Source organism: Ctenopharyngodon idella, chromosome 16 (genome assembly GCF_019924925.1).
Source record: "Ctenopharyngodon idella isolate HZGC_01 chromosome 16, HZGC01, whole genome shotgun sequence".
Classification (NCBI taxonomy): domain Eukaryota; kingdom Metazoa; phylum Chordata; class Actinopteri; order Cypriniformes; family Xenocyprididae; genus Ctenopharyngodon; species Ctenopharyngodon idella.
In genome coordinates this window covers 22,217,111-22,236,190 of record NC_067235.1, presented here as the reverse complement: position 1 = coordinate 22,236,190, position 19,080 = coordinate 22,217,111, and the positions used below count along the sequence as shown (strand labels likewise).

The 19,080-nt window shown below is 37.2% G+C and overlaps 2 protein-coding genes across 2 annotated transcripts in view; one reads left to right on the top strand and one right to left on the bottom strand.

The window, feature by feature from the left end:
- Positions 1–10,584, bottom strand: part of ptp4a3b (protein tyrosine phosphatase 4A3b) — a 29,172-nt gene extending 18,588 nt beyond the window's left edge. The window contains exon 1 of the mRNA XM_051864555.1: positions 10,454–10,584. The gene's annotated coding sequence lies outside the window, so the exon portion shown is untranslated. The remainder of the gene's footprint in view (positions 1–10,453) is intronic.
- A 3,239-nt stretch (positions 10,585–13,823) lies between these two features.
- On the top strand, positions 13,824–19,070 carry ndrg1b (N-myc downstream regulated 1b). The gene is made up of 14 exons (XM_051865491.1): positions 13,824–14,042; positions 14,503–14,608; positions 14,846–14,966; positions 15,502–15,564; positions 15,679–15,739; positions 15,974–16,060; positions 16,199–16,255; positions 16,397–16,500; positions 16,653–16,715; positions 16,811–16,862; positions 17,011–17,058; positions 17,227–17,262; positions 18,078–18,129; positions 18,240–19,070. The coding sequence occupies exons 1-14, from the start codon at positions 13,995–13,997 to the stop codon at positions 18,437–18,439; spliced, it is 1,098 nt and encodes a 365-aa protein (XP_051721451.1). The 5' UTR covers positions 13,824–13,994; the 3' UTR covers positions 18,440–19,070.
- The last annotated feature ends 10 nt before the right edge of the window (positions 19,071–19,080 follow it).

The window sequence follows — 19,080 nt, the reverse complement described above, 5'->3', positions numbered from 1 at the left end:
ACCATTGGTCTGTGGCGGTTACATAATAAGTGGGTGTGGGCGGAGGCTCCGCCTTCTTTTACATTAAAATCTTTTCCGGTTAATTTCTCCTGCTCAGTCCTTCGAGGTCAGACGTGACCTGCGAGTGAAAACATGAATACACTAGAGAGCTGCTTTATAGCAGAAATAAGTTGTACTTCTGATGAAACGAGAGACTGACACTGTTTTTCATGTTTAATACAGTAAAGCTGCTTGATTTTAAGCAATCTATTATATAAAGTACTATATAAATAAACGTCAAGTAACTTTACTAGAGTGCCGGATTGCAGAGCTTGTGCAAACATATCCACGTTGCTATGATCTGATGGTTTTCTTATGCTTTAGTAAAAAAATGCTTGCTTTTTTCACAATTGTGTTGTGTGTTTATTTTGTTATTGAGAGGAAAGCACGCATCACATATTTACATATCTCATCACATATTACATATTCATCTAAACGCCATTCTCAGGAGAGTGGGCAGCGTCGGATGTATATCGCTGGTCACGTATTTCAAACTTTGTTTTACCCCTAAGTGAAGAACAAAAAAGAAATTCACCATCTGGGCCTTTAGTGCTCATGTCCAGAGGAGCATCAATAACATCTGCTGGATTTCAGGGGACAATTTCTCTCTCAGTCATGAGTCTCTCAAACCTTCAACTTCATTAAAATATTTTGCAGACTACAAAAGACTTGTATTGGTGTTTGTTCTCTATAGCAACCTCTCTGTGATGTCACAAGAGATCTGGAGTTTTATCCTTATCCCTTCTGACCTGCAGGACCCAGTGTCCCTCATAACAGCAGAGAGATATGAGCAATGCTGTAATCCCTATAAGAACAGTGAGATCATCATCATCTCCTTTCCAGTCACATGACCCATTCAAACACAAATCAGATCATTCCAAGCAAGTTCTGGAACAGGTCATTTCTCCAGAGAGAAAAGGCTGGATACATCCTCAAGAATGTAGCAAGTACATTACTTTCACAAAGCTTTATAAGGGTCAAGTGATTACATACATCAAAAATCTCTTCTGCATTGATTCAGCCCTAAACAGGGTAAGGGAAAGGTCAAAACTACACAGCCATATGACTAGCATTTCAAACCATTTGTAAATGGTTTCCTTTCGAAATAAAAAAAGAGATTCTTAAAATTTGGGCCACACAGTGTTGCAATGCATCTCACCTTCCCTTAAGCTTTCCTTTCATTTCTTGTGCATGTGGGATCATGGGATGGGGGGAGGAAAAACAGAGACAGATACAGAAGACGTGCTGTACGTGCATGCTGGGGAGGCTCCCTGGTCACCACCTATCGAAACTCGACTCTCTTTTCCAGCTGGCAGACCACATTTAAGCAAAAGTCTCCATGAAGATTCATCCACGCCTGGTGTTCGACCACTGCAGCTGACACATAAAATTTCTATATAGGAGAACAAATGCTTCAGCAAGCTCATCTGATTGGAAATAGTCAAACATGCTGTGAATTTCAGAGAACAACATGCCATGAATCAAAACAATATATAGAACCTATAGGTTTAACATATTTAATGAGAGATTTGTCTATAGTCTGGGATGGCAAGACAGGTGCTTTTGGTATACAAATGACCAGGCCTCATTCAAAACCCACAGCATCAGTGTGTCATACAATTAGCGGAGTTCAAAGCATGTAAACAAACACTTGGAATGGAAGCCACTCTATCAATGGCATGCTGCCTGGGAATTTCTTTGTCCAGTTTCTAAATGTAAACTGTAGCTCACCCAGTAAAGTCAAGGGAACTTCAGTTTTTGCAATAAGGGTTATTTTTACTCATTCTAAGATCTCCTTTTCTATGAAGTGACAAAAAATGATGAGATGGGAAGAAAAAAACCTGTTTCAATGCTTTTGTGCTCTCTTGCTTAAGTTTTGTGATACAATAAACATCCCTCACAAAAAACGTTTTATGAGCGGAAGTTTCTTGAGGGAACGCAAACATTTTGATAGCAAATGCAAAGATTCTAGGTGGAATGCAAAATATTTGTGAGACAATGCAAAAGCACTTAAATATAATTTTTCCTCCCATCTCATTTTCCCCCCCACTTTTTCCATGTCCCATTAGGGGCTCTGTAACATTCTTTCTGTCTCCAACACAAAATTTAATAAACATGAAAATTTCAAACTTCAATAGGATACCTTAAAATATATCAATATTCTATACCATTGTTGATACCATGGGGGAAAACTGCCATATACATATACCGCCATACAGAAAATTTGTTATCTCATAAAGTTGATAGTTTAAGTCATTTTGTTGTAATAGCTTACACACAGCACATGGAGGCTTTATTTGAATCGTTGAACTACATTTACAAAAAAAGACAAGTCAGTACTAAAATAAGAACAAATTGCAAACAATAGCACAAATAAATACATGAGGAATTTTTTTTTTTTTTTTTTTTTTTTTAAATTACGTTTTTCCAGTGGGTCTAACAGTAGTATTCAGGTAAGAAATACTACAGAAATTAAAGTAATCAAAATTAAAATAACACTGGATAGATTTAATTGTAAAAATTAAATACAGATTAATGCTCACAATAAAAATTACAAAAGTTATTCAGTCAAGAGCAGTGAGTGATTTTCTCTTGGTCTTTTATTCTTTGATTAACATGACAGACGGCAGCAGATTTATTAGGCTGCTGTCACTTTAAGAACATGCGTTTTCTCTCAACTATTTACGTTCCAAAACTGACTGCATTTACCCAAATACTCGGCAAGATGGGCATTTTGACATCATTTTGTATGTATTTGACCATTTAAGCACAATAAGCCACAAAAAAGAAATCAATTTGGTACTTGCGAGCTGTTTGAGAGAGTCACTTATATAGATCATACAGATGCACACGCTTTTGGTGTGAGCGCAAAACCCGCAGGAATGACTAAATTATGCGCAATACAAGCACTATTCAACCGGAGCAAATGAGACGTGTGAATGAGAGGAGGCGGGTGTGTGTCAATTCGTCGTCGGAGAGAAGAGAGTGTGAGAATGTGCAGCTGGTATTGGTGTATCGATACTGCAGAAAAGGAGTATCGGAACCATTTCAGATATTTCAATATCAATACATATCCAAATATCGATATTTTTGACAACACCAATATGGCAGAACAAATATTTATTTTTCTGGCATTTATAACTAAATATAAAACCATGTATATTTATTTTATATAAAATAATGATTCTAAGACTAAACTTTTTTCCCTGCAATTTCTAGATTAGCAGGTAAATAATGTTACCTTGGTGACATAAAATCAGCACAATTTGCAACAATATTAAATTTGTAACATTTGTACACAAATAAATAAATAAATATTTCAGTTTACAAGACAAAGACGAGTGCAAGATTAATGACTCGAAGATTCAGTTGACACAGCATTGCCTTTACTAGGAAAGTGACTGTTCTGTCTAGTAGCCTCACATTGGCCCTGAATCAGGGGGCCATCCTTATTGTTGAGCCCTGCCACATCTACCTACATAAAAAGCAATACCCACATCCAACATCCTATCAAACCACACTCAAACCCATTTGGCACGCCTGTCAATCACGGCATGTCTCTGGGAAATCACTAGATGTTTTCATGGACTCTCCCAAGGATGATAGAAATAACTTTAATCTTCCAGATGGGTCTTAACAAGCCCCTTTGGGTGTGCCTTTAAGAACACGTCCTACTTCTTCAGGCCCATCTCCTTCCGAGAGCAAGAGTCCAGTGACAGCCCCATCTGTCTACTGCCACTCAGCCTGTACTGAAACATTTCACACCATCACTCATTACTCCAGATCTGCGTGAAAGACACCAGACCCACCCGAGAGAGTCTCACATCTGCGGCCAAAGGAGAAAGATCAAGATCGCACACCAAAAGGTCAGGAACAAGTTGATGTCCTAACAGTGCTATCAGGACTTGCTGCACTTTAACAACAGGAATCAAATTTGTGTTTAGAAAGATAAAGATATGTTTAGATATATGATATAAAAAGAATTGGTTCATAAGAGTCATGCATTTAGGGACTGGACTACACAGGTCGCGTTGTACGTTTCTGGTTCACTAAAAGAACCGGTTCATAAGTGTCATGCATTTAGGGATCAGACCTGTTCCTGAAAGAAAAAATAAATAAATAAATAAAATATTCACAATACCTTACACTCTAAAGACTCTCTAATTCATGACAGGTCTACGTGCATCGATACACTCTGGATGGAGCAATATAAACACTGGCTCTCTCAGAGGTCAATATGGTTCCAGGTCAACCGTTTTTGGCCACAGCTGCTGGTGCATAATCAGATACTTGTTTGGATTTCAGATTAATTCATATCTAAACAGTTCGAATATGAGCACAGGATGACGTTAAATACTTTGTGTTTACTGCAATCAACTGTCTAACATGCATGACATGCATGTCCCTGTAAAAACTGCATGAGAAGTAAAACTGTGGAGAGGATTCTCAGTCTCCTGGGATATCTCATGATATTGCATCACCTCAAAATCCCCAAACACATGATAACTATAGTTTATACTGGAGCTCAGGGGCTTCCCTATTGCCCTGTGGACCACTGTTTGTTTTTTTGTGAGGGGGTTGCAAGCCCTGCACTAGGATGAATCCAAATGATGCTTGCAGAGATCTATTCCCACAAAAGAAAGATACGGTTGTAGCAGAACTCTATGGGATCCCCACAGGAAGCATTTCCCTTCATTGTGTGTGTCTCTGTACACTGGCCACAAGGAATCCCCCGGGACTGCTCAGACACCAGCTTGTGCTCTCTCTCTCTCTCTCTCTCTCTCTCTCTCTCTATCAAGTTTGTTCTGCTCTCTTTTTTTTGACTTCACCACCATGTCTCTACTTCCCTGTGAGGCACTCACCACCCTTTTCCCCTCAACTACCCCAAACACATGCAGCCACACACAGTCTCCAGATCTCCAGCACATCACCTGAGGAACAGCGGGATAATTGTGCAGAAAGAAAGCATTCAGCTTTAAAAAAAATTAACCCTTCCATGCGTGGGACAGAGAAAAACAGATTCTGGTGATGAATAAGGTCGGCTATGACTTATCTAGACCACACATGTTAATAAACAGGACACACACAGTCAGATTTTTCTAAGCACGTACATGCGCCTTGAGGTTTTTTGCACTAATTGCCCATTGTTTCAGTCAAAAAAAGAAACTGATGAGACATAAGAATTACAAGAACAAAAAAGTTTGCGTTGACGAGCACTTGATGGGACTTATGATGGGATTACGAGATAATTGTGACTCTAATTTATGTGTGTACAAATTTAAATGTGTACAAAGACCATTTTATCAGTGATGACTTCTGGAAAGAAATAGCACAAACACTCAGCAAGGATGAAACTTTCTAGTGTGCATGTGTCGAGCACCTATGTTCATGCACACTAATGGAGTATACTTGGAAAGGCTGTGCGTTCAGCTGTACACAGGATAAGTGTTTACATCAAAACTGAAGTATACTTTGAGCTAAAGACTGCCCTTTATAACAAAAGCTAAATCAAGCAATTTCAAAACTACACTAGCAAATATAACTAACACTCACTAATTTTTGAGCGACTAAACTTACGAAAAAGTAAAAGTTAAGCGTAGAATAAATACACACAGGCAGATATATGATGTCATTCATAAATACGCATACACTAAAAGTGGTAAAACAGTTGTGCTGCTTAATAGTTTTTGTGGGAACTGTAATACATTTTTTCTGAATTCTTTGATGAATAGAAACTTTAAAAGAACAGCATTTATTTGAAATAGAAATCTTTTGCAAAATTATAAATGTCTTCACTGTCACTTTTGATCAATTTAATGCGTCCTTGCTTCATAAAAGTATTAATTTTCTAAAAACTCTTACTGACTCTAAACTTTTGAATGGTTATGTACATAAAGGATACTCTTAAGGTATGACTGAGGTATTACTTTTTGGACCAAAAACCTGCACACAGAATCTCTTAGACTACAATTTGCATTTAGAAGGATGTACTTCATCGTCTACAGTTAAAGACCTGGGTGTTATATTAGATGGCAACTTGTCCTTTGAAAATCATATTTCATGTTACAAAAACAGCCTTCTTCCACCTAAAAAACATCGCTAAGCTACGGAATATGTTCTGATGCAGAAAAATTAGTTAATGCATTCATGCATTCATCACTCACCCAATTTAAATCTAGATTAAAGACGCATCTCTTTAGCCAAGCATTCACATAATGCATCTAATATCAGATCAATTGCACATGACTATCTTTGCTTAAAGTTATGAACAGCAGCTATGCTAATTATTCTCCATTTGCTTTTCTGTTTTATCTCGGGGCCCAACCTCTGCAAGGACTTCAGATGACAAACCCTGGATGTGCACCATTCCAAATTTTGCTATATATCCTAATCATTTTTAACATGTATTAATTACTTTAATGAGCTCACTGTTCTACATTAATTTAAACAATGTATTAATTTAATACATTGTTAGCTAACTGCATTATTTGCATATGTACATTTCTGAAATTACATAATTTAGACACAGTCCCCTCTGATAACAGATCACACTAAATTGTAATGTTGACATGCATTTCCTGTAAAGCTGCTTTGAAACAATATGTATCGTGAAAAGAGCTATACAAATAAATGCGAATTGAAAAATTGAATCTTAAGCCAATGATGTACAACACATTTCACAGCAAACACTCAAAACTTGTTGCTAAAAGGAAACCAAATGCCCGAAGCTGGCATCTCCACCTTTGTAGCAACAAATACAACAGATACAGTAGTCAAACTAGTTTCCCATTATGTTGCCAGTGTGACCTACTTCTCAAATTTCGTTTTTAATATCTTCTTTCTGAAATATTTTTTTTCTACATCAAAAATTCTTTTACATCTGAAATGAGGAGATCAAATGGACTCACATCTAAGCGTCTTTTATACCAGATGTTAAAACTTTTGCATCAGGATATCCTGGTTGGCATTTACACTTCACAGTTCACACCGGATCTGAAAAACCACTTGCAAAAAAATGGCCACTTGCATATTAGAAAAAACTTTAGTTTAACAAAACATTTCTATCACTTACAAAAAACACCAAAATAATTTAAAATGCTGTTTTTTGGGGGGGTTTTTTGTATCTAGTCTGTTGTTTCTCACAATAAATGACACCAATAGCTATTTAGAAGTGAGAAACGGGGAAATGAGATATAAAGCACCCCATAAAAAAAAAAAAAAATACTGATGACTTAAATGTAGTCAGAATCTATCCTTGACCCCCTCCAAATGTGGTTTCAGTGCACCACCACTTAAATGGTGGTCAGGTGCAATCCGATTGTACTACGATCACTGAAAACACCTTATTCACACTACAGTAAAAGGTTCCTTTTACAATAATGTGCTCAATGTGTGTGAATACATGTATACAGCACCACCCATGACTGTATTGTGCTTTCTGTACCCAAAGAGTGACCTTAAATGCCAGTTTAAGAGAACGGGGACAACTGCTCCTCTGGGAATCGCAGCATAACCCTTTATTTGGCAACAGTGCACTTCTGAAACCTCCACTATTTTCTCCCCTTTTTCGCCTCTTTATGTGGCTGTCAGGCAGCCAGAAACTATCAGGCTCCGGTAAAGTCAGATGAGCCACTCTGATTGACAGGCAGAATTGCAGTGGGAGAGTCCTGCGGTTTATTTCTTGTATGAAACTACTAGTATTATGCAGCAGTGAGTAACAGGTTTCTAAGACTCCGGCCCCGAGCGACTTTGTTCTCAGGGAGGAATTCCCAGCAGCAGGCTTCAGTAAATGCATGCTGGGTAATGTCACATACCCTTGGGGGCCGACTTTCCTCGAATGAAGGAGCATGCTTTGATTAGACCCACTGCGTTTCGGGTTGAATAACAGAAGTAACCCTCTAATAAAAAAACACAAACTATAGCATCTGTGTCGAAATGGAAAACAGACAGAGGTGGTGCTAAAATAATGGGAAACATAAACAGAGAAAAAAGTTAAAATCAAAGAAAACATTAACACCCCCACCCCTTTATAATATCTCCATTTCTTACAAAGCTTCCAAATTCGCTCACTTTTTCCTAATAAAAGGGGAGTAACTCACTTGCCGTGGAGGAAGCCACCCCTTGCCCCATGGTGGCAGCTTACGTCATCGGTTAAACTTCAGTGTACAGAGCCAAGTAAAAACTCTTCCAACATTCCATTACTAACAGGGCGGGTTGATGACCTGCTGCTTGGAGTGCACGGCAGGTAGGAGGAAACCCATCCCAGGCTAAACTCTTCCTGCCTGACTGATTAGAGGTGGGCTTACCCTTCTTGCTTGCACCTATAGAGCTTTTCCACTGCAGCAGAAGTTTGGTTGCAAAGATGGCACAATGTTTGCTTGCTTAGATGAACAGTTAGAGGTAATGGTAGCAGCAAATCAAATGAACACCACAGAAATAACACGCTCACTTGCAAGTTCAAAGAATCATACCACAAAGTTATTTGACACTAAAACTAGACTCAAAGGAGAACACACAGACAGCATTTATGTATCACCTGCAGCAAAATACCAGACCCACGTGTTGACCTTTTCTTGCGAATTTCTCACTTCACTAGAAGTGACAAGAATGTCTTTATCAGGATTCTCTCTTTTCTGCACAAGTAGAGACATTGTGTTCGCAAGCCAGTTTTAATATTTAAAGCGTGTTGCTTGTGTTTGTATTACTTTTCCACATTTGTAAGTTGCTTAAAAGACTGTTAAATGAATAGCTGATGCATAATTCTAAACATAATATATCTTGTCCTGTAACTGGGAACTAGAGTTTATCACCATTTTTAATCATTTTTTATCTTCACTACCTCATTTTAAAGGGATAGTTTACATGAAAATGACATTCTGTCATCATTTACTCACCCTCATGCTGCTCCAAATCTGTATGATGTTCTTTCTTCTGTGAAACATTAAAGATATCTTAAGGAAAGGTCTCAAAGTTTTTGTCCATGCAATGGAAGTCAATCGTCTCCAAAACTGTTCTTCATGTAAAAATAACTTTGTGTTCCGCAAAAAAACAGTCAATCATACAAGTTTGGAATGACATGAGGGAGAGAACTATCCCTTTAAATAGTCCGCAATGTTAAAAATACAATTGTACTGTAGAAAAAAAGTAGAAATCCTAATCCTAATTCCTGCATGTATAATAGCAATAAATAAATAAATGTTATATAAAATAAGTTTTAGATGAAGTTTGGGATGTCTTACCACACTACCCAGCTACATGTAAACAGGAAAAACTTGAAAGCATGCCAACTGATGCACTCATATATCTTATATAAATTTTGTATACGGTTTTACAGCAACTTAAGTTAGACAAACCAAAAGGCAAAAGCACCCGAAATGCACCTTCTGTGCAAATGCCAAAAACACAATAGAAATCTTGAATACTTGAGCTAATGGTCCACACAGGTCACATCTCGGCAACGACAGCTTTATATCCGCTTCTTATAATAGCGTTTATCTGAAACAGTCAGCTACAGCTGTGAAGAAATACTGAAACATGAACTTGAGATAAAAGAGAGCTCTTTAATCTGGGAACATCTCTTCCTGCGAAAACAAATCGCACCTTAACCAGAACTGAACCACCAGGCAGTTCAAGTGAAAAACATAACTTATATGCAAATAATAGTTGCATCATTAGTAAAGGTTTACAGACTTAAGCACCCTGGGACAGATACGATACCAGACAAAGAGACCACACACAAGCACAACCCGCGCTTGATCGCAACTTGTTGCTTTTATTGTGCTACTGAGTTAAAACCAAAATCCACATTTCCACTTTAGCAAAATAATATTCATGTACGTCCAAAGTTACAGGTTTTCTTTTACTTTCTCCATCGTTATGCGATAGATGGATGCTGATAGGCGTCCAGCTGTGTCCCATTCCATACACAAAGCGAGTTGACTTTCTAATGCAGAACAATAAAGATAAATTTATTATCTGGGCGCTCCTTAATTATTAATGTTAATATGAACACATAAGGTTAATATAACGGGTGTTGTGTGAAAGAAATACCTCCACACACCGTTAGCAGCGCGCTAACGCTAACAGCCCCTCAACGCTTTTGTTCTGAAAACGCCGGTAGCAGACGACCACTTTCCTTGACAAACGAACTTCCCACATTGTTTAAAAACAGCACTGACAACATAATATGTCGGGCGTTAACTAATATGTATGATATATGAAATATATGAAAAGTTATTGACTATAACAGCCCCAAAACGATACGAATATTCGCTCAGCGCGCGCTCTCCGCCGTCAGAAATACGAGTCGCGCTGATTACAAGAGAATACCCTGATTTCACAAAGCTGTTAAACACATAGTTTTGTCTTAGTAGACGACTTTCTGGTCATTTTCATATTGCTTTTTCATACTCACAGATTTGTCAGACTCGCTCCATGTGATTCAGTGTGTATCCGTGTGTGTGTGTATGAGTGCGTGTGCGCACGCAAGCGCGGAGATTCCCCTGCTGCAACCATGGAGACGCAGCGTCACCCAGAGCAACCGAGAGGGAAAAGATAGTGTAAAACTGACGTTAGATTATAATTTCAGTATTTTTACTAATAAAAACACGATTAATTCAAAACAATAAAAGACACGTTTTTATGAGTTAAACTGAACATGTGAAGAGTTTTATGAGAGAAGAGAAGAGAGTTCACAGAAATTCATATTTGGTTACAATTATTGTAATATATGGATTGAAATTAGTTAAAATGTAGCCTACTAATTAAGTATATTCACATTCACATCAATACACTGGCTCTAATCTATTGCCGAACTAATCACTAAATAATTAAATACTGTTAATATTGCGCCATCTAGCGTGAAACATCATGAAAATGTGTCAGTAGGTCATGAAATGTGGAATTTATCTAATTTAACTATTAATGTAGAATTTAGCTCACTATAACCATGTCATTTACATATATTTTCGTATATAATGAGACTATATTTCAAAATAATACCTAAAAAAAATAGTAGGCTACTCAGGTGTCCTGCATAATAATGAAGCCTACCTTATTTTATAAAATTACTTCTTTATTGTGGTATCCATCACCATTACATATATGTAATGAGGTCATTAGGTCATTTATTTTTACATCATCGCCATTTATAGGTTAAGTACTCTGTCTGGTGTAGAATTTATGCAGGTCATTGCCTAATAAAAGATGAGGCTCACATATGTCAAGCAACAGATGGACAAGTCCACGTCAGTTGTTACTTAGTACTAGGAAATAGTACTATGGTTTGAGTTAAACTATATTAGTAGGCTAAACATTTTTTGAATAAACCTCGAAAAGCATTTTATTTACACTGGCTCTCCAGTATCCTGAATGCTTCATTAAAACAGGTTGAATTAATGAGAGTTCCGTCATGACAACTCTCAGAGTGTTTGGCATGGAAATGGATATGACAATGTTGATATATTCAGTCTTGGCAGAATAGATCTGCTATGCTGCTGCTGCAGAGCAAGTACGGGACTTTCTACTGCCAATACATACATGACACGCTGCTGTGAGCAAGTAAGACATGCTGCTGCTGTACAATATAGCATACATGAATCACCCGTAGCAGATCCATACAGGCGGAGCTGGGGAAGGTGGAGGGTTTCTGAAAGCACGCTGCAACTGCTACAGCAAATGTTGATGTCAAGTATTTGAAGGTTCAGTAGCGAGCTCATTGCCTACTGATATAGCAGGAACCAATTCGCCTGTGCCATCTAGAGTTTCATGAGAGAACTTCATATTTGAGAGAACATTGGCAAACAATTACATATCAGTGACATTACCAACATAAAACAATTATTCATCAAATATAGTCAGAGATTGTTGATTTAGTGATTGTTAAAGAAACTTTATGCAGGTGACCCCGAATCCTTCTGCATCATGTAATATGGATGATGATGGCACACCGAACAGATCAGGTTTTGATATTGTTTGTTTGTAAAATTTGTTTTTGCACAAATTATTTTTTTAAAAGTGCAATTTCAACAAATTTTGTTTTGTGAAAATCCAAATAAAAAATTTTAACATGTTTATGATAGTTTTTTCTGTATTTGATTAATTTAATTTAAAATCAGACGTGTCTGTGTAACAATCACAAGCTATACAGACCAAGCATGAAACAGCAGTCTCATGGCAGATGGGTTGACACTATCCCTTCATTGATAAGGATTACAGCTCATCTTAACCCTTTTCTAACAGATATGCATTACCTTTCTCTAGCAGAACTAAGTAGGCTGCATCACCTGGCTTCTTTAAATAACAGTTAACAAAAATACTAACAGTTGAATTATATCTTCATTTTAACACATACAGATTTTTGAAAGAAGTCTCTTATTCTCAACAAGGATGCATTTATTTCATCAAAAAAAGAAGTCTGAAAACTGTAACATCGTTGCAAATGATTATAACTATTTTAATATATTATTTTTATCTATTCCTGTGATGACAGCTGAATTTTCAGCATCATTACTCCAGTCTTCCGTGTCACATGGTCCATCCAAAATCATTCTAATATGCTGATTTGCTGCTCAAGAAACATTTCTGATTATTATCAGTGTTGAAAACAGTTGTCATTTTTCAACACTGATCATTTTAATGCATCCTTGCTGAATAAAAGGATTAATTTCTTAAAAAAACAACTTTTGAACTGTAAAGATGCATATAGATTTGGTGGAACATTAACAGTAGCCATCAATGAGAACTGAAGAAACAGCTTGCTTTGTCACACTGATCCTCCAAGATGATTTCAGTACTGCTTTCCAGGCCACCGTCGTGTGCTCGACAGGGACACTTGTAAGGGCTCTCAGCAACAATGACGTCTGGACCACAGAAATGCCATCTGCCCCAAACTGCCTCACGCCTGTACGAACATGTTGCACATTGTGCCTGTGCTAAATGAGCTTAGCGCTGTTACTCTGATGATGGACACTGTAAACAGAGTTCTTTAGATCTTACTGTGAGGTCAAGATTCCTTAAGTGCGTGACTACAGTTGATGGCATTTCTTTTCTTTTTTCTTTTTTTTTTAAAGCAACAGCATTTTAAATAGATTGTCATGGCTTTTAGGGCAAAATAGTAATGTCGACAGAACAAAGGCGACAAAAGTGAAACAACAGGAGTGAAAAATTAGTTAGCATCGTGTATCATATGCATATGCCACATTTATATCTAAATTTGACTATGATTAAAGAAACAGTTCAGCCAAATATTGATATTCTGTCATCATTTACTCACCTCATGTTGTTCCAAACCTGTATGACTGACTTTCTTTTGTGGAACACAAAAGAAAATATATAAAAAAAAAAAAATGCTTTTATTATTTATTTTATTAAATATTATATATTTTATTCGATTTTTACAAATATTTATGTATTTCTTATATTTGTTTTGTTTATTCAATGAAAGCAAGTTTAAAATATTTTCTGTGTTCCAATAAAGAGAAAAGGTTATACAGGAATGGAACGACATGGTGAGTAAATGATGATAGAATTTTCATTTTTGGGTGATATATCTATTTAAGCGTTTTGTTTAACGAAAAGGTTTAATTAATCAATAAAAACACTGTATAATTCATATATTGCAATGCATCTTCAAAACTCCCAAGATTCCATGCGTCTCATTCATAAAATGTTTACTTGGGAACACCAAAAAGGTGGGACGTGTTCAGTAATGTGTCCAGCTTAATTTACTGATCCAATTTGTGGAGCTTCCATCCTTTAAGAATTAGGCTCCTTCTGGCCACTATGCAAGGCATGCTGGGAGTGGGATGTTTACGCCACACTGTAAACAAGGGGATATAAAACCCAGAGCTCAGTGAATTCTGTGCAACTCGCAGCTTGAGGCAGCAACGAAACAGGACCTACTCTATTCAAATACACCTTTTTTTGTACACCGGCTTTCCACAACAACTGTAACCATGGTACTGGAGGACTCTGAGGGCAGCGTCTTTGAACTTGACATCACTGTGAGTTCTGATATGATTTTATTGATCTCCTGTTGTTGCATATGCATATGGATATGGATACAAAGAATGTTGCATGTTTGAGCTTTAAGTGTTTCTTTTAAGGGATTTTGGTGGTGATATTTGTTGTCTTTTGATGGCATTTGTGTTGTTTACTGTCCAGCAACTTTACTATGTCCGGTCAAGGCCCTATTTAAGACTATAGGGTGGATTTTTTTGGTGTGCTACATGCTCACAATGTCCATATTAACAACAGTAGTCAGTCAAAACTATTTTGAACCATATATTCTGACATGTTCTGATTGCAACCATTAAGAATGAATGAGATTAATGAGTATTAGAATTTCCTCTCCATATTATAAAGGCCCTAAAGCATTGCAAAATTCTCCAACTAAACCTTTGTTTTGATATAAATGCAGGTGAGATGTTAGTTATAAACCTGACCATAACTTTGCTCGTGTAGGAGGATGATGTGGAGACTTCCTTCGGTAAGGTGCACTGCACCATGAAGGGTGCTCCGAGGGGCAACCGGCCTACCATCCTGACTTTCCATGACATTGGACTGAACCGTAAGAGTCTCCTCTATACCTCCCTTATGCCGGAGCTGTGTCTGTAAGACTTTTCTGCAAGAGGTTCAAAAAAATGTGCTTAGTTTGTGTGTGTGTGTTTAAAGCAACATTATCAATGCAAGTTCCAGTACTCTTAAAACTAGTCCTATCTCATTTGTATTCTGTCTTAATGGACTGAAAAAAACTTTGTATGAATATCAAAGGCTTAGTAACACAGTTGTGTTCTTTGTTCTGCAGATAAGAGCTGTTTTGAGTCACTCTTTAATCACAAAGACATGCATGAGATCATGCAGCACTTTGCTGTGTGTCATGTTGACGCCCCAGGACAGCAGGAGGGTGCCAGCACACTCTCCACAGAGTAAGTGAGAGTTCATTATGCCACCTGATTACGGTTCCAGGTCTATCACAACATCCGAAGGGATACAATTAACTAAAACCTTAAGATTTCTGTCTCAGCAACATTCAAAATGAATGGTTGCTCTCTCTCATTCTGTCAACAAAGACAAAAAAACAGCTTTAGTTTAACTTCCCCAGCTTCTAAGACAGGAAATCCGTTTATAATGTGCTCATTTGGAGCGGGTCTGCGCTAGGAAATATAATGCAGACAGCTTTAATCAGCACCCTATGGCACCAGACTAGCAGAATGTAGGTCAGCATGTCACTTATAGGGGAGCAGAGAACATTTATGATCTGCCATCTGCTACAGCAACGTAACTGACATCCATTGCCCATAATCCAACCATCCAGAAAGGCATCCAGACAGATTATGAGCTCGCTAATGCCTGGAAGGCCATCAGCCAGTCCTAATTAACCTGTCATGCTGTTTGATTGCCATACTCCATATTGTTCCACATGTGTGAGGCTAACAAATAAACCACTGTCTGTTATTATAGGTATACCTACCCTTCGATGGATCAGCTCTCAGAGACCCTCCCTATGGTCCTTAAGCATTTTGGGTAAGTCTTCAATTCTCAATAATGGTATAAAACCCATTTTAGATGTTTAACTCTTGTTTTTGAGGCTCTTATGAGCGCTCTTGAACTTGAATGCTTGCTCTTTTTCCCTTATAGTCTGAAGAGTGTGATTGGAATGGCGGTCGGTGCCGGAGCCAACATCCTTGCCCGCTTTGCAGTGAGTTTTATACACTTTTTCTCTCATTTGCATTTTGAATGGCCTTGAATAACACGGATTACAGTTCTGCAACTCTTGCTACAAAGCAATGTTGATACTTGCAGTGTAATCCTGTTCATTATTATCGCCAGCTTGCTTGTTAATACACAGGAATGTTTCCTTGGTACAAACCACATTCCAGTAGTGAATATTCAATAATTAATTTTTTATTTTGTTTCCATGTATCTCTTAAAGCTAAAATACCCAGACATGGTTGAAGGTCTTGTTCTGATTAATATGAGCGCTCAGGCAGAGGGTTTTATGGACTGGGCAGCACAAAAGGTACAAAAGCTGTTTTTTTTTCTGCTAGATTTGCATTCTTATGAGATTTGAAAGTATTGCATTATTAAACTAATTTGAAGGAGCTTATATATTTGTTACAATGCACAAATCCTCACTAAAGCGTGACATTTTCAACAGATTACAAGCTGGACTCACGCTCTCCCTGATACTGTAATTTCACACTTGTTTGGAAAGGTGAGAACTGTTGAATATATATTATAAAAACACTCATTTGACAATATAATAAAAAAGATAAATTTATCATGAATAGTCTATCATTTGAAATGATATATAACATGCAAATTAATTCTCAATGTATTGGTTGTTTTGATGTAGGAGGAGATACATAACAATCATGAACTGATCGCAACCTTCCGTCATCTCATTACAAACAATGTTAACCAGTCCAATCTGCAGCAGTTTGTCAAGTCTTTCAAAAGGTATCACTAATGCAATCTGTGACTCTGCAGTCACTCAGTTCCTGGATTGGATTCTTTTAATGAACTTTACAGCATCTATTTATTGCAATACTGCAGAGAAAAAATCACCTATAAGTTACTGAAAGCCTCATCATCTTTCCTTCATTTCTCAGCCGACGGGATCTGGAGATCGAGAGACCGGTACAAGGAGGAAACGTTAATACACGAACCCTCCAGTAAGTCCCACTTGGTGACAGTAAACATACTAATTTTGACAGCATTAGACCTTACAATTGTTTTTCAATCATTAAATGGTTTGTCTTTATGACAGGTGTCCAGTTTTGCTGATAGTGGGTGATAATTCTCCAGCTGTGGATGCTGTGGTGAGAAAAGTTATTTCTTTACTGTCTTAAAAGTTTTAGAGATGCCAAGGTGATTGGCTGCAGCAATTTCACCATTATTGACTATATACTGTAAATAAATCGGAAACAAAACATAATTTAATGGTTATCTAAATATTTTACCTCACAGGTTGACAGCAACTCCAGAATGAATCCAACAACGACCACCTTTCTCAAGGTCAGTGACCTTGAGAAACCCAAAAATATCTGATTTGATGAATAGCCTAGTTTCTAGTTTGGATAAAAAAAAATCTAGTTTGGATAAAATAATATGACTTTTACAGGCACAGATATTTTGTGCATAATGGTTAAACTGTCATTTTTAATATTTGACTATTTTTTCTAGATGGCTGACTGTGGCGGCCTGCCTCAGGTTGATCAGGTATATATCATTTGCATATAGAGATTTTAGATATTGACACACACATTCAAATCTGCATTCTTAAAGGGTTAGTTCACCCAAAAATTAAAATTATGTCATTAATTACTCACCCTCATGTCGTTCCACACCTGTAAGACCTTCGTTCATCTTCGGAACACAAATTAAGATATTTATTTTGATAAAATCCGATGGCTCAGTGAGGCCTGCATTGCCAGCAATAACACTCACTTTTTCAATGCCCATAAAGCTACTAAAACATATTTAAAACAGTTCATGTGACTACAGTGGTTCAACCTTAATATTATAAAGTGACGAGAATACTTTTTGTGCGCCAAAAATAACAAAATAGCGACTTTTGTTCAACAATATCTAGTGATGGGCGATTTCAAAACGCTGCTTCATGAAACTTCGAAGCTTTACAAATCATTTGTTTCGAATCAGTGGTTCAGAGCGCCAAAACCCCATGATTCCAGTAAACGAGGCTTCGTTACGCCATAAGTGTTTTGAAACTTCAATAGTTCACGTGACTTTGGCAGTTTGATACACGCTCCGAACCACTGATTCGAAACATTGATTCGAAACAACTGATTCGTAAAGCTTCGAAGCTTCATGAAGCAGTGTTTTGAAATCGCCCATCACTAGATATTGTTTAATAAAGTCGTTATTTTGTTATTTTTTTATCGGGTGTGGAACGACATGAGGGTGAGTAATTAATGACAATTTTAATTTTTGGGTAAACTAATCCTTTAATCTACATATTTGAAATTACAGTGATTATAAGTGAGTTTACACTACATGTTTATGTTCTCTCACAGCCTGGCAAACTAATAGAAGCTTTCAAATATTTTATCCAGGGCATGGGTTACAGTAAGCACACATTATTTAACAGCAATAGTAAACTACTGTCAAAAAAATATGGCATTTTATAAGTAAGAAAATCATGGTCTCACTCTCTTTTATCACCTTCTTTTCCACAGTGCCCTCTGCCAGTATGACCCGTCTGGCTCGATCTCGTACGGCTAGTAACTCATCCCTCAACCACAACCGCAGCGGTACAAACACGGCAGATGAGCAGCGTGGACGCTCCCACACTGACGTCTCCATGGAGAGCGCCTCCAACGCCAACGTAGAGCACAGTTCCTCAGGTCCCACACTTTCCGTACAGCTGTCCTGCTGAACGCCTCATGAAATTATATCACCGTGCAAATCAGAATGGAACTCAGCAGGCGGTTTAAAATTGGACCTGAAATTCAGAATTTGAACCTGAAAGCTGATGCTCCTGTGATTATATAATGTTTAATGTATCATTACTGTTTATCAGAAGGGATATTAGAATAGAGATGGCCCTCACAGCAAACAAATATTGCTCATACTTGTACAATATGTAATATTTTATTATGATTATATAATATAAATATGTTAAGAAGGTTCTATGTGATGTGTACAGTTTAGATGCGACAATATGTTTGTATATTAAAAGTGTGTGTGTGTGCGTGTTTTTTGCTGAGGGTTTTCTGATAAGGCTGAATGTTGGGGGATTTTTTTATACATTATTATTTCTTTTTACATATAAATTCTACACTCGTAATTGATAACAGTTATGTCAAATATACTCAACAGTATTGCTTAGTCTATTAAGAATGACCACATGTAGTCTACAAAACATTTGATAAAATTTCTGAATCATTTCTGGTGGTTGTCTCACTGATATTATATCACTAAGCAAGACTACGGTAAAATCTTTGAATGTTGGGAAGGTGACTTTGTATTTAACAATTGTATTAATAAAATATAACTGAGTAAATTTAGTCAGTATCA

Coding starts and splice junctions, on each gene's coding strand:
- ndrg1b (XM_051865491.1), top strand. CDS start 13,995: ATGGTACTGGAGGACTCTGAGGGCAGCGTCTTTGAACTTGACATCACT. Junction 16,716..16,810: donor GTTAATACACGAACCCTCCA/GTAAGTCCCACT, acceptor TCTTTATGACAG/GTGTCCAGTTTTGCTGATAG. Junction 18,130..18,239: donor TATCCAGGGCATGGGTTACA/GTAAGCACACAT, acceptor TCTTTTCCACAG/TGCCCTCTGCCAGTATGACC.